Source organism: Nycticebus coucang, chromosome 9, assembly GCF_027406575.1.
Source record: "Nycticebus coucang isolate mNycCou1 chromosome 9, mNycCou1.pri, whole genome shotgun sequence".
NCBI lineage: Eukaryota > Metazoa > Chordata > Mammalia > Primates > Lorisidae > Nycticebus > Nycticebus coucang.
The window spans coordinates 128,963,843-128,975,913 of NC_069788.1; the positions used below are offsets into that span (position 1 = coordinate 128,963,843).

The following is a 12,071-nucleotide window of genomic DNA, read 5'->3' on the forward strand; positions in this document are numbered from 1 at the left end:
CAAAACAGAGAGAGAGGATACAGTTCTATGCTGCTGAAATGAAGGATGTGCCCATGGGGGAGATGGGAGACAGCCAGACACTTCTCCTTCAGTGCAAGGGGGAAAAAAATGGCAGTCTTGTCTGGTGTGCACGTGTATTTGTATATATGCATACGTAAATGGGGTCTTATCATATATACCATTTTAGAATATGGTATTCATCACTCAATAACATATTGTGAACGATACTATTATTTATTTAACCAAGGCCCTTTAGTTGGATTTCAGTACAGGATTTCTTGTCTCCTACCCCGTCTCCAATTTCTCGCTGTCTTAATGAGTGCTTCATTGAATATCTTAGGGATAAATATTGGTTTATATCCATGGTTATTTACTTATGACATGATATTTCTTTTATCCTTGTTTAAAAAAAAATAGTCCAGAGAATTCTCTTGGGGGCTAAATTTCACTCAAGTACTTGTAAATAATTATTTTAAACATTGTATTATGACATTTAGAGTATTATTAAGTGCAGAACCAAGTTGCCGCACCTCATAGGTGCCACACGATAGCAAGAAAGTCATCATTTCTTTAAATGATGCACATGAAAAATATCCATTGATCCATTAGTCATGGATATTTACAATGTACCCATAGCCACATGAAAAGTTACAAAAAACAATTCATCTTCATCTGGACAACCTTTGCTCTTTCATATATTAAAGTACCTTAGAAGAAGATAAGTATTTATATTAATTACTGTAAATGATCATGATTATTCTTAGTCAATGAAAAAATCTTTTCTCAAAAATTCTATATTTTATACATATTTTAAATAATAACTACATCTAATTATAATCTAACACTCATAATTTATATCTTCTTACCTTTTTTATCTTTTGCAGGAGTTCATATTTTTCAACAGTAGATAGTTGAATCAGTTTTTCTTTGTTATTTGTAAAAAATTCACTATGAACAGAGAAAACCATACAGATTCATATCAGAACCTATTTTCCGGCAAAGCTGTATTTATTTATGACATCAAAAACTTCCAGTCCCCATATTCCCCAAAATATTTACTTATGTATTTATTAAAGAAACAATTTTACTCTTTTGAATTGAGGGATTAATACTTGATTTATTTATCCATCCATGTAGAAAGGGATCTGCAACACCTACCATCTGACAGACTTGCTTTAGTTACTAGGGACACAGCACAGGCAAAGTCTTTACTCTCATGAAAATCGTATTCTAGTGAAATGGTTAGGATATAAGCAAGGCATCAATAAATAAATAATATATAATATATATATATACAATATATAATATATTTCAGACAATATTAAGTGCGCCAAAGATCCTTAGAGCAAGAATCCTACTTTAGACGGGTAGTGAGAGAAGACCATCTTTGGGATGACCTGTGAAAGACTTAAGTGATGAGAGGAAGCCAGCCACGTGGATGTCTAAAGGAAGAGCTTTTTATGCAGAAGAAACAGTAGATGATAAAACTCAGAGGCAGAAGAAAGCTTAATGTACTTGAGGAAGAGTGATGAGGAGGCTGGAGAGGTAGATGGGACTAGACTAGATATTGTGGGTTCCTGAGGGCAAGGTAGGAGTTCAGATTTTATTCTGAAGGAATAAAAACTAGAAGTTTTGGAAGCAGAGGAGGAACAGGAACTGACTGACATCTCGTAAAGATGACTCTGGTTGGGCGGCGCCTGTGGCTCAGTGAGTAGGGCGCCAGCCCCATATGCCGAGGGTGGTGGGTTCAAACCCAGCCCCGGCCAAACTGCAACCAAAAAATAGCCGGGCGTTGTGGCGGGCGCCTGTAGTCCCAGCTGCTCGGGAGGCTGAGGCAAGAGAATCGCGGAAGCCCAAGAGTTAGAGGTTGCCGTGAGCTGTGTGACGCCACGGCACTCTACCCGAGGGCGGTACAGTGAGACTCTGTCTCTACAAAAAAAAAAAAAAAAAAGATGACTCTGGTTATTTTGTGGAGAAAGACAAAAGGAGAGGAAGACAGACCACATGGAAGGCTACAAGTGGAGGTCTGGAAGTGATTGTGGTGGCTCATGCTGCAGTACTGCAGGTGGTAAGAAATAAATATATTCAAGATACAATTTGAAATGAAGGCAATAGGATATGCCTTTAGATTAGAGTTGGGTTAGTGTTGGGTTAGTCTTGGGTAGTGAGGAAAACAACAACAGTGGATGACACCTAGGCTTTGATACATTAACTATGAAAGACCATGGGAAGAGCTGTTTCAGGGAGGTGGGAAATCAAGAGTTCTGTTTAGGACATGGTGTGTTTGAGATATCTAATACACGTAGAGCTCAGAGAAAGGTCAGGGCTGGATACATAAATTTGGAAGTCATCAAGGTACGGAAAGTATTTAAAATCATGATACTACATAAAATCACATAGGGGCAGTGTGAGCAGAGAATAGTGAAGGACCAAGAACTCCAAATTTTGGAGTTAATAAGTCAAGGATCCCATAAAGAAGCAATCAGTGTGGTGAGTGAAATAAGAGAATACGATGTTTTAGCAATGAAGCAAAGAAAATATTTCAAGAAGATGGAAGTGATAAATAAACTCTGTCAAATTCTACCAAGTATTTAAGAACTTTAAGGAATATATTTGACCACTAAAGTTCAACAGGGATGGACGTCACTGGTAACCTTGATAATTTTGAAATGATTTCAGTCCTTAAAAGCATCTATAATCTTCATAGACTCATGCTCTTGAAAGACAAGTATATACTCTAGGTCACAAATTGGATGCCACTTATCTACAACACTTGATGTCCAATTCCACATTTCCCATGTGCAAACAAACAAACAAACAAAAACAACCAGTTAAATGATGGAGAAAGATCATAGCAATTGAGAAAAGTAGGCACTGGATTTGCCGTTAGCGGTATAAACATATTATGCTGGGTGTCAACAATAATAAAGAGTAAGGATCAAACTGCCAGTGCCTCCTGTGAATCTGTGGAGCATTTGAGGACTTCTTAATTGTTCAAATACATATAGAATTTTGAGGTTGAGTAACTTTGCTTTTCCTCAATATTTGACTTCAATATAGGTGATAGCTTAAGAAGCTTGAAACTTAAAAATGTCATGGGGAAAAATTAAGGATTATAGATTAATAGAAACATGAGCTGTACAAATTACTTTAGTTTCTGATATAATTTATTCTCATAGAGTCTTAAATTATAAAGCAATACCTATTCTTTAAATCCCCCAAGAACGAGGGTGCCTCTCCCCATATTCACATAGAGAAAATGCACAAAGAAAGAAAACGAAAAAAACTTTTACTTTTCTAAGTATTAAAAAAGAAAAAGTAAAGTTGTACAAAGAAAAAGAAGGTAATCTATATCCTCAATCACCAAATTTACCAAATGCACTTTGCCTCAGTGAGATTCTACATGAGGCAAACTCTAGAAAAGCTGGGATTACAAAAAATGGTGGCTCACTAAAAATGAGATCAGTGAGTACACACACAGCTTAGTGCACGTGAAGATTGCTTCTATAAATAAAACTCAAGGTAGTGATGTTTTAAATCATAACTGCTGGAAATAATTTAATAGTGAATTGGTATTTTCCATTATGGTTTTTGCCAAGTTTTTCTATAAAACTTACATAAGCTAAAACTATTGAATTACTTACACAGTAAAAGTTTTTTCTGAGTTTTTTTTTTTTTAATTTATTTAAAATTTATGGGGTAAAGAAGAAATTTTGTCCCGTGTATATAATGGATAGTGATCAAGTCAGGGTGGTCACGTGTCCATCAGCCAAGTTCAGTACATTTTTGTTAGTGTAGTCACCCTACTGTTCCGTCAAACATTGAATTTATTCTATCTTACTTTGTACCCTTTAACTACTTCTCTTCATCCTCCTTCCTCCCTTCCACTTACCCTTCTCAGTCTCCATTTTCTATCTTTCCACTCTTCCTCCACATGATCAATTTTTTTTTTAGCTCCCCCACATATGTGAGAACATGTGGCATTTGTCTTTTTGCTCCTGACTTATTTCACTTAAAATAATCCATCCATGTTGCTGCAAATAACACGATTTTGTTCTTCATTACAGATGAATGGTATTTAGTTGTGCATATATACCGTATTTTCTGTATCCATTCATTCATTGATGAACACTTGACTTGTTGCATTATCTTTGCTGTTGCTGCAGTAAGCATGGGAGTGCAGGTATCCCTCTGGTAGACTGATCTATTTTCCTTTGAGTGGAGACTTAGTAGTGGGATTACTGGATCAAATAGTAATTCTATTTTTAGTTTTTTGAGAAATCTTCATACTGTTTTCCACAGTAGCTGTACTAGTTTGCATTCCCACCAACAGTGTGTAAGCATTCCCTTTTCTCCTCATTCTTGCTAACATGTTTTTAAAACATCTCTTAAATAGCAGCCATTCTGACTGGGGTAAAGTGCTGTTTCACTGTGGTTTTGATTTGTATTTTCCTGATGATTAGTGATGTTTTCCTACACCTGTTGGAAAGGTCTATTCATGTCCTTTGTGCACTTCTTCATGGGATTATTTGGCTTTTTGCTGCTGAGTTGTTTGCATTCCTTGTATATTTTGGAAATGAGTACTTTGTTGGACGAGTAGCTTGCAAATATTTTGTCACATCAAACAGGCTATCTGTTCACTCTGTTGATTATTCCTTTGGTGTGCATCATTGTTAGTTTTAATTGTGATATTAACTGGACTTTTAAACCTGATATTGAGTGTCAAAATTATTGGCTGTTGGGCGGTGCCTGTGGCTCAGTCGGTAGGGCGCCGGCCCCATATACCGAGGGTGGCGGTGAAAGAAAATATTACCATGAGAATGTAACCACTTCTCACTCCCTACCTTAGGAATGTGACCTTTTGTAACTGTTCCAGGAGATAGCCCCAGGAGCTGCAGCAAATATTTGACTGTTAGTCTTGTCTTAAGACAGTTGAATAGTGAACTAGAGTTCTTCTTATCTAGTTAGAGTCCCAGGTGTGTGTATTCTCTCTTACTTTATTAGAGCCCCTGGCATGTCTGCTATTCCCGCCTACTTTGTAGTTTTTGCCTTTATAAGCTTGTAAAAAACTGCTGTGGGGGGCTTGACTTCTCGGCTCCTAAAAGAGTTGTGAGTCAAGTCCCAGTATACTGGAATAAAAATCCTCTTGCGTTTTTGCATCAAGCGATGTCTCTTGCGGTTGATTGGGGTGGTCAGAGCTCCGGGCTGAGTGGGGGGTTCTGCCCCAAGTCTTTCAGTGGGTTCAAACCCGGCCCCGGCTGAACTGCAACCAAAACATAGCCGGGCGTTGTGGCAGGCGCCTGTGGTCCCGGCTACTCGGGAGGCTGAGGCAAGAGAATCGCTTAAGCCCAGGAGTTGGAGGTTGCTGTGAGCCATGTGACGCCACGGCACTCTACCAAGGGCCATATAGTGAGACTCTGTCTCTACAAAAAAAAAAAAAAAAAATTATTGGCTGTTTTATGCACTAACAATGGTAGATCAGCATTGTTCTCTGCAAATGCTATTTTAGGAGGTATCGTTTTAATCACAATAGATTCAAATTTATGTACAAGTGAAGCATGCACAGATGCTTGCCTTTTGAGAAAATGTTCAGCTCACAGTCTATCAAACTGTTAGTGAATTATTGGGTGAGCCCCTAAAGCCACAATACAAGATTCCTTTCTTTCTTTTTCTTTTCTTTCTTTCTTTCTTTTTTTTTTTTTTTAATGTTTTTGGTCCAGAGCTGATTATACAAGAAACCAAAGCTGATTCACACACATTCTGATAAGAAGTCCGGGAATTCTCATGGGAGATAGTGTACTGGTCAATCTCTAACACTTACAGAACCTGTGACAGCTCAACTGGCCCAGCCATACTTTGCCAGGTGCCCTCCAGGAACAGATACTGTATGCGGAGTAAGAGAGAAGAATGAAACACTTTCCCAAAGGGAAGGGAGACTGGGAGCCTTTGGATGGATAGAAGACTTCCTGCAGTACAGGGTTCAGCCTCAGGCTTAGCAGTTTTTGCCTTAAGGATTTCCTGTGTTTTCTCTGTAAATCTGTCAAGTCCCTTTTCACTGAGAACAACTCTAACAGCATGGCTTGGAGGTAGAGGGCCTCAGCCTTCTGGTTGGTCTCTAGGATGCCTTTTCGCACAGGCATTTATTTTTTGCTTGCAGAAATGTGGGAACTGGAATGAGGACACCGTGTATGTTCTAAAGATCCCTCCCCTTTCCCAAGCTGGCATCCTCAGTTTTTCTCTCTTGATCACCTGAAAGACCTGCTAATTTCTAAGTGAAATTACACAAATTTTAGCAAACTAAGATCATGTAATTTTCTCCTATTAAAGACATTTTAAAAAATGAAAGCGACATATTAACATCTAGAAATATTTAAGTAAAAATAAAGGATTGTGCTTACATTTTTTCCTCCAGGGTATTACAGGCTTTCTTTACTTCATCAACTTGTAATTCCCAAGTCCTTACTGATTCATGTAGTCGGGTTATCTCTAGATTGTGATCACTAAGAACCTATTGAAAATTCAATAAAAATATGCCACGCCATCATCACCAAGTGATTCATAACAGCAACTCAATTCCACCAAGTATTCATGAATCCCTCATTCAACTTTCACATTGGGGCTATGCTTTGGTGAAAAAAAAAAATAGTCATTACAATTGTTTCTTCATAAAATAAACGTGGAAAGAAATAATTCTGACATCATTAGAAAAACTCAAAATTTGGAGCAGGGGATAACCAAATATAGCGGTGAGAATGTGAAAAGTATAAAACAAAATCTTTTGCAACAAAAATTCATTTTGTCTACCACTTTAAAAAAAATAAATAAATCCATATTGTCATAATCATTTTCAAAGTATTTTCCCAGTGTACTAAAGTGAGTATTAGTTTTAAAAGTCACACCAAATTGGGTCTTTTGTCTCAACTGACAGCTATGTTCATAATGAAAACAATTTTTTCTTAATATTTAGTCAATATTTAGGAAATGGGACAATTGATAGTGTGAAAAATGTTAGTATGATTTAAAAGAAAGAGAAAATGATGAAGAGCATTGATAGTGAAGCAGATATTTTTGCAATACAATTTTGGGAAAAAGAAAAAGGATGTAAAACTTAAGTTTACATTTCAGCTTGTGACGGAGAACAGAGCTAAGAGAAGGCTGATCAAACAAATTCCTCTTCTGTCTGACACAGATGACAATTACCATGGGCAGATTATTTAATGTTATTTAACTCCAGACATTAACATGGAGGCAGACGCCTCTGGGGGATGTGGAGGTGCGTCAGCTGTGTCAGACCTGGAAGGTGGTGGAAGCTACTCAAAATAGTTTCTTCCTCTAGAGCACCTATACCCAGTTCCAGAGTCAACAGGGGTCCAAAATCCTACAACTAACATCAAAAAATTAGCAGAATGTTGAAAAGTTTCTGGTGTCAGGACTAAAGTCATAAGATGAGGACCTGTTAGGCCTGACATGTCTTAGCTCTAGCTCTTAACATCCTGCCCTGGACATCTGGGCCACCTTAAGAATCACAGGCCATTATTCTTGTTTGCCAAAATTACATCACTTGACCTACCCACAAAAACTTCTAAACTAAAGGTGCCAAATAAAAGTAAACCTACAGTTCTTTATGCTCATAAGTCCACAGCCAAAATGTTGTTTTCAAATTTCCACGACCACCACCACCATCACCACCACTGACTGCAATAAAAATCTTACCAAATACAAAGCACTGAGCTACAAAACCTCACAGGCAAGACCTCATCTAATCTCCTCAAAAACTCTTCACAGTATGAAACATCATTACCCCCATGTTACAGGGGAAGAAACTTCAGGCTGGTAGAACCAAGATTTGAACCCAGGTCTGTGTGACACTGAAGTCTGTGCTTCATACACTATTCTCTATTGATGGGGAGTGGGGTAGGCAGGCTGGATTTGGGGAAGAGAGGAAGGACCCGGAGGTGATTTTATGCCTGCCGCCTTCAAACTTGTCTCATTTGGCCTTAGAGATCTTTGGAACACAGATGTTACTTTCCTGAGCTAGGGTGCTGGGGTGCTCAATTTATTATTTATGGGGCCCAAACTGGAAATATGAGCTTGGACATGCAAATAAAATATGCTTTATATTACCTCTACTTTTTCCCTAAGCCTAGTCTGATATATGCTTCTTACCGTGTTGAAGTTCAAAAACAGATAATGATCTTTTAAAATGCATATGCTTTGGAAAAATATTTGATTTTACTAATGTTTTCTAATTGGATATTATAATAGACACATTATAATTAAAATAAACAGAACAACCCCATACAAAATATTCAGTATTACTATCACCAGTATAGCTTTGCATGTGATTTTCAATACACATAAAAGAAATACAAATTAAATATAAAAGAAGTACAAATTAAATGCAAACGAAGACTTACTAATTCAACTAACTGTGATAGAAAATTAACATGCATTTCTCTTTTAAATATCGTAGGGGTGGTATTAACATTAACCATTTTCAACTACATTTATCTCCATAAGCTTTAGTTTTCTCCTCTTTAAAAGAAGGATATTCCTCACAAATACTTATCAAAGTGCTAGCTTTCAACAAATGTTATTACATTTTTTTATAGAAGTGCAGAGCTCTGACTTATTTTCTAACTCAAATAGATAATGGTGTCCTTTCCATATTAATGTCATTGTCTCCAATATTAATAGAGAGACTGAACTACGTTATTTCATATTCAGAATTAAGGTATCAGCCTCTGGTTATTCATTTTGTTACGCAGAAGAAAGAGGTCTCATGGAAATGTTATCTATATCAATATATTTGGTTAGTTCTGTATGTATTTCAAACAACTTTTTCACAGTAGTTTGGGCCATGGAATGTAATTTGTACCTAAGGCATTCCAAACTTCCTCCTTCCCACCATGTTCCTGAAGAAGGAAACACGACTGTTCCATAGCACTTTAAAGAAATTGTCAGAAAATGCTAATATGCCAAAAACACTCCCCCAGAAGGGCATGAAGATGAATTAAAATCAACCCTTTTTAAAATTAAGCTGTCCAAATGAGGCATGGTTTATTATTCTTACCACGTTGCTGGTAATAACTGTTTCTTTAATTTTTGTCATTTTAGCTACTATTCTATTCAATTCTTGCTTTTTCTGTAAAGTCTCCGTTCTTTTAAGTTCATAGTTTCTTTTAACTTCTTCAGCCTAGAGTGACAAACATACAGTAATCATTACAGTGGCAATCTATAGTGATAAACTGATTAAAAACTCTACATCACAACAAAGTCTAGGAAAGCTTTTTTTTCTTAATTTGTCAATCTCATTCATATTTAATCTATGTACACCATATTAAATCTGAGCATACCAACAAGAAAAAAACAAACAAACAAAAAAAACAGGGTTTGCTTATTTTGCAGTATTACCCAAAAAACAATGGTGAACAAGGGCCAAACCACAATTATAAAACATTGAAATAGTAAATATTTAATGGCAATAATAGTGATCATTAATAACAAATTATATAAGCCATTTCCATTATAGTTACTAATAAAACACTTAGCAACGTTTATCAGATTTACAGTATACCGAGCAAGGAGAGTCAAAGGAAGAAATGAAGAATTTTCTGGGAACCTAAATTCACATTTAATGGGAAATAAAGTCAACTAAAGAAGAGAAAAAAAATCACTAAAGATAGGGCAGTTTACAGCCTTGGAAAACTTTTTACCATTTTATCAAGATTATCACTTGTCAGACCTTTGTTTAAGTCAAAATAAAAATGTCAATCTCTAATTTTAACATTTATTTGAGAAGAAAAAATTCGGGGTATACAGAATGGGTATCTTCCGTATGTCTAAAGAACAAAGAGAAGGTTGGGGTTTTATAAGGAAGAGGAATGCTATGCACATCTATTCGAGAACGTTCACTGGCACTAGTAAGGCTCTGGGGAACTGGCAAGTTCCAATTGGTGGATGATGGTGGTGGGCAAATTAGCCCTAGAGTTGTAGCAAGTTATCTCAAAGCTATAGATAAAAGTAGTCCCAGGGGTGGAGCCCGTAGCTCAGTGGGTAGGGTGCCAGCCACATACACAAGGCCTTCTCCTCTTCCCCAAATCCAGCCTGCCCACCCCACTCCCCGTACACATATTAACAGAGGGTGGTGGGTTCGAACCCAGTCGGGTCAGCTAAACAGCAATGACAACTGCAACAACAACAACAAAATAGCCCGGCATTGTGGTGGGCGCCTGTAGTCCCAGCTGCTTGGAGGGCTGAGGAAAGAGAATCACTTAAGCCCAGGAGTTTGAGGTTGCTGTGAGCTGTGCTGCTACAGCACTCTACTGAGGGTGCCACAGTGAGCGAGCCTTTGTCTCAAAAAAAAAAAAAAAAGTGGGCCCAGGTCACAGCAGGCAGTTTCAGTAACCAAGTTCACAGAGTATTCGTGGAGTAACATTATGTTCCTCAAGTGCTTCTTCCCCCAACCCCTCCCTTCTTGACTATTTTAGTTGGGTGTGACAAGAATGACCCAATCTGTATAGTCAACTTACCACCATAATGAAGTGAGTCACCCTCTTATCAAACATCATGGACTCGTCTGCAAAGTGAATTACCAAGAACAGGGTAACTAATTAAGTGGTAAAGCCTAAGAAGGCATGTGAAAACATGTATTTGGGTGCCTTTCCATCAACACCACCAGTTGCTTCACTGAAGTGGCTTCTCTGAATGAACATGATCATTATTGATTATCTCTGCACCAGGGCACAAGTGCATAGGAAACTGTGTGGTTAATAAATTTGGTTGAAATTGAAAATCTGCATTCTTACTTTGACTTAATCCTTCTCCCAGGGTCTCAAATTGGCAGTATTTTGTTTTGTGTTGAGGGAGATTTTCTGGGTTTGAAGATGCTCTGAGGCCTGTCATTGTTTTTTTCATTCTCAGAGAAAAGAAACAGACTGTGACCATGGCCTATTATTTGTCTCTAGTGAACACTGGTAGTTGATTCTTTAATGTCAATTCACCTCAGCTGGTTTAATCCACTGGCTCGTGGCATTCCCTTAGGGACCAAGAGCAGGAACTATTTTAAACTGGCCCTAACAGACACAGTGGAGGACACTTACAGATGCAAATTGCAGCAGCTCTGACTCAAGCTAGCTTAAACAGTGAGGGCATTTATTATCTCACAGAGTGAGAATTCCCAGCCCCTAGGACCAGGGACCGGAGTGGCTCATTCTCTGTCCTTCACCCTGAGGCTGGCTTGCCTCATGATCACAAGACGGCTGCCAATGACAACTGACTATATGCTTCGTTATTCAAGTAGAAAGAGGAAAACCTTTTCCCAGCCAAAGATCATAAGTCCTCCTCCACTGTGTCTGATAGGACCATTTCTGAGGAGGCAGGAACTTTTCAGGATAAGGAAACTTTACCCTCACTGGAATTTCCAAATAGCCTAAGTCTTACCATGGAGCCCAAGTGGCTATAAGAACCAAATGGCCGCTGCCAGATTTTACTCCTTTAAATTTTAACTGAGACTCAAGAAAAGCAATTTAATAAATGTTCTTTTCTCTTTCCTTCCCTTTCCTTTCTCTTCCTTTTCCCTCTATTTAATATAGTGGTGTCATGAGCCCATGTCCAGTCTCCTGCATGTATTGTTATAATCTGAGGCTTTGTCCAACAGCAGCTCCCAGCCCGAGCAGGCTGCAGGGCAAGAATGAAGCTGCTGCTGGGAACACAAAACAGGTAACAGCCTGAGAAGGGGCAAAGGATCATAGGCCACTGGGCGTGGATTTTAATCACCGTGGCACCATAGTCCAGCCCCGCCGGGGCAGACAAAGGATGCAGTGGTCATCTCCTCCCTACCCCCGTGGAGGTGACAGCTCTTGGCTCTGCCCTTGTGTAGGTCCCGCCGGTCTCAGACCCACTCAGCAGGAGAAGCTAGGCAGGGCCCCCTGTCTGAACTCCCTGGCTCTGTCCAGACAGAAACGGCTTCAGGACTGTCAAGGGCAACCAGGTAAGGCAGTGGCCCACTCCTCTACCCTCTGTGACTGTGTATCAGCAAGGGGCCATCCCAGTGTTTCAGCTCCTGTCGT

The 12,071-nt window shown here is 38.6% G+C and overlaps 1 protein-coding gene across 1 annotated transcript in view; it reads right to left on the minus strand.

Moving 5' to 3' along the window:
- The window catches only part of CCDC175 (coiled-coil domain containing 175), a 77,031-nt gene that overhangs the window by 45,515 nt on the left and 19,445 nt on the right, over positions 1 to 12,071 (minus strand). Inside the window, exons 6-8 of the mRNA XM_053601879.1 lie at positions 9,074 to 9,196; positions 6,399 to 6,508; positions 867 to 948 (exon numbers count right to left, since the gene is read on the minus strand). Coding sequence (XP_053457854.1) covers positions 867 to 948; positions 6,399 to 6,508; positions 9,074 to 9,196 — 315 coding nt within the window. The remainder of the gene's footprint in view (positions 1 to 866; positions 949 to 6,398; positions 6,509 to 9,073; positions 9,197 to 12,071) is intronic.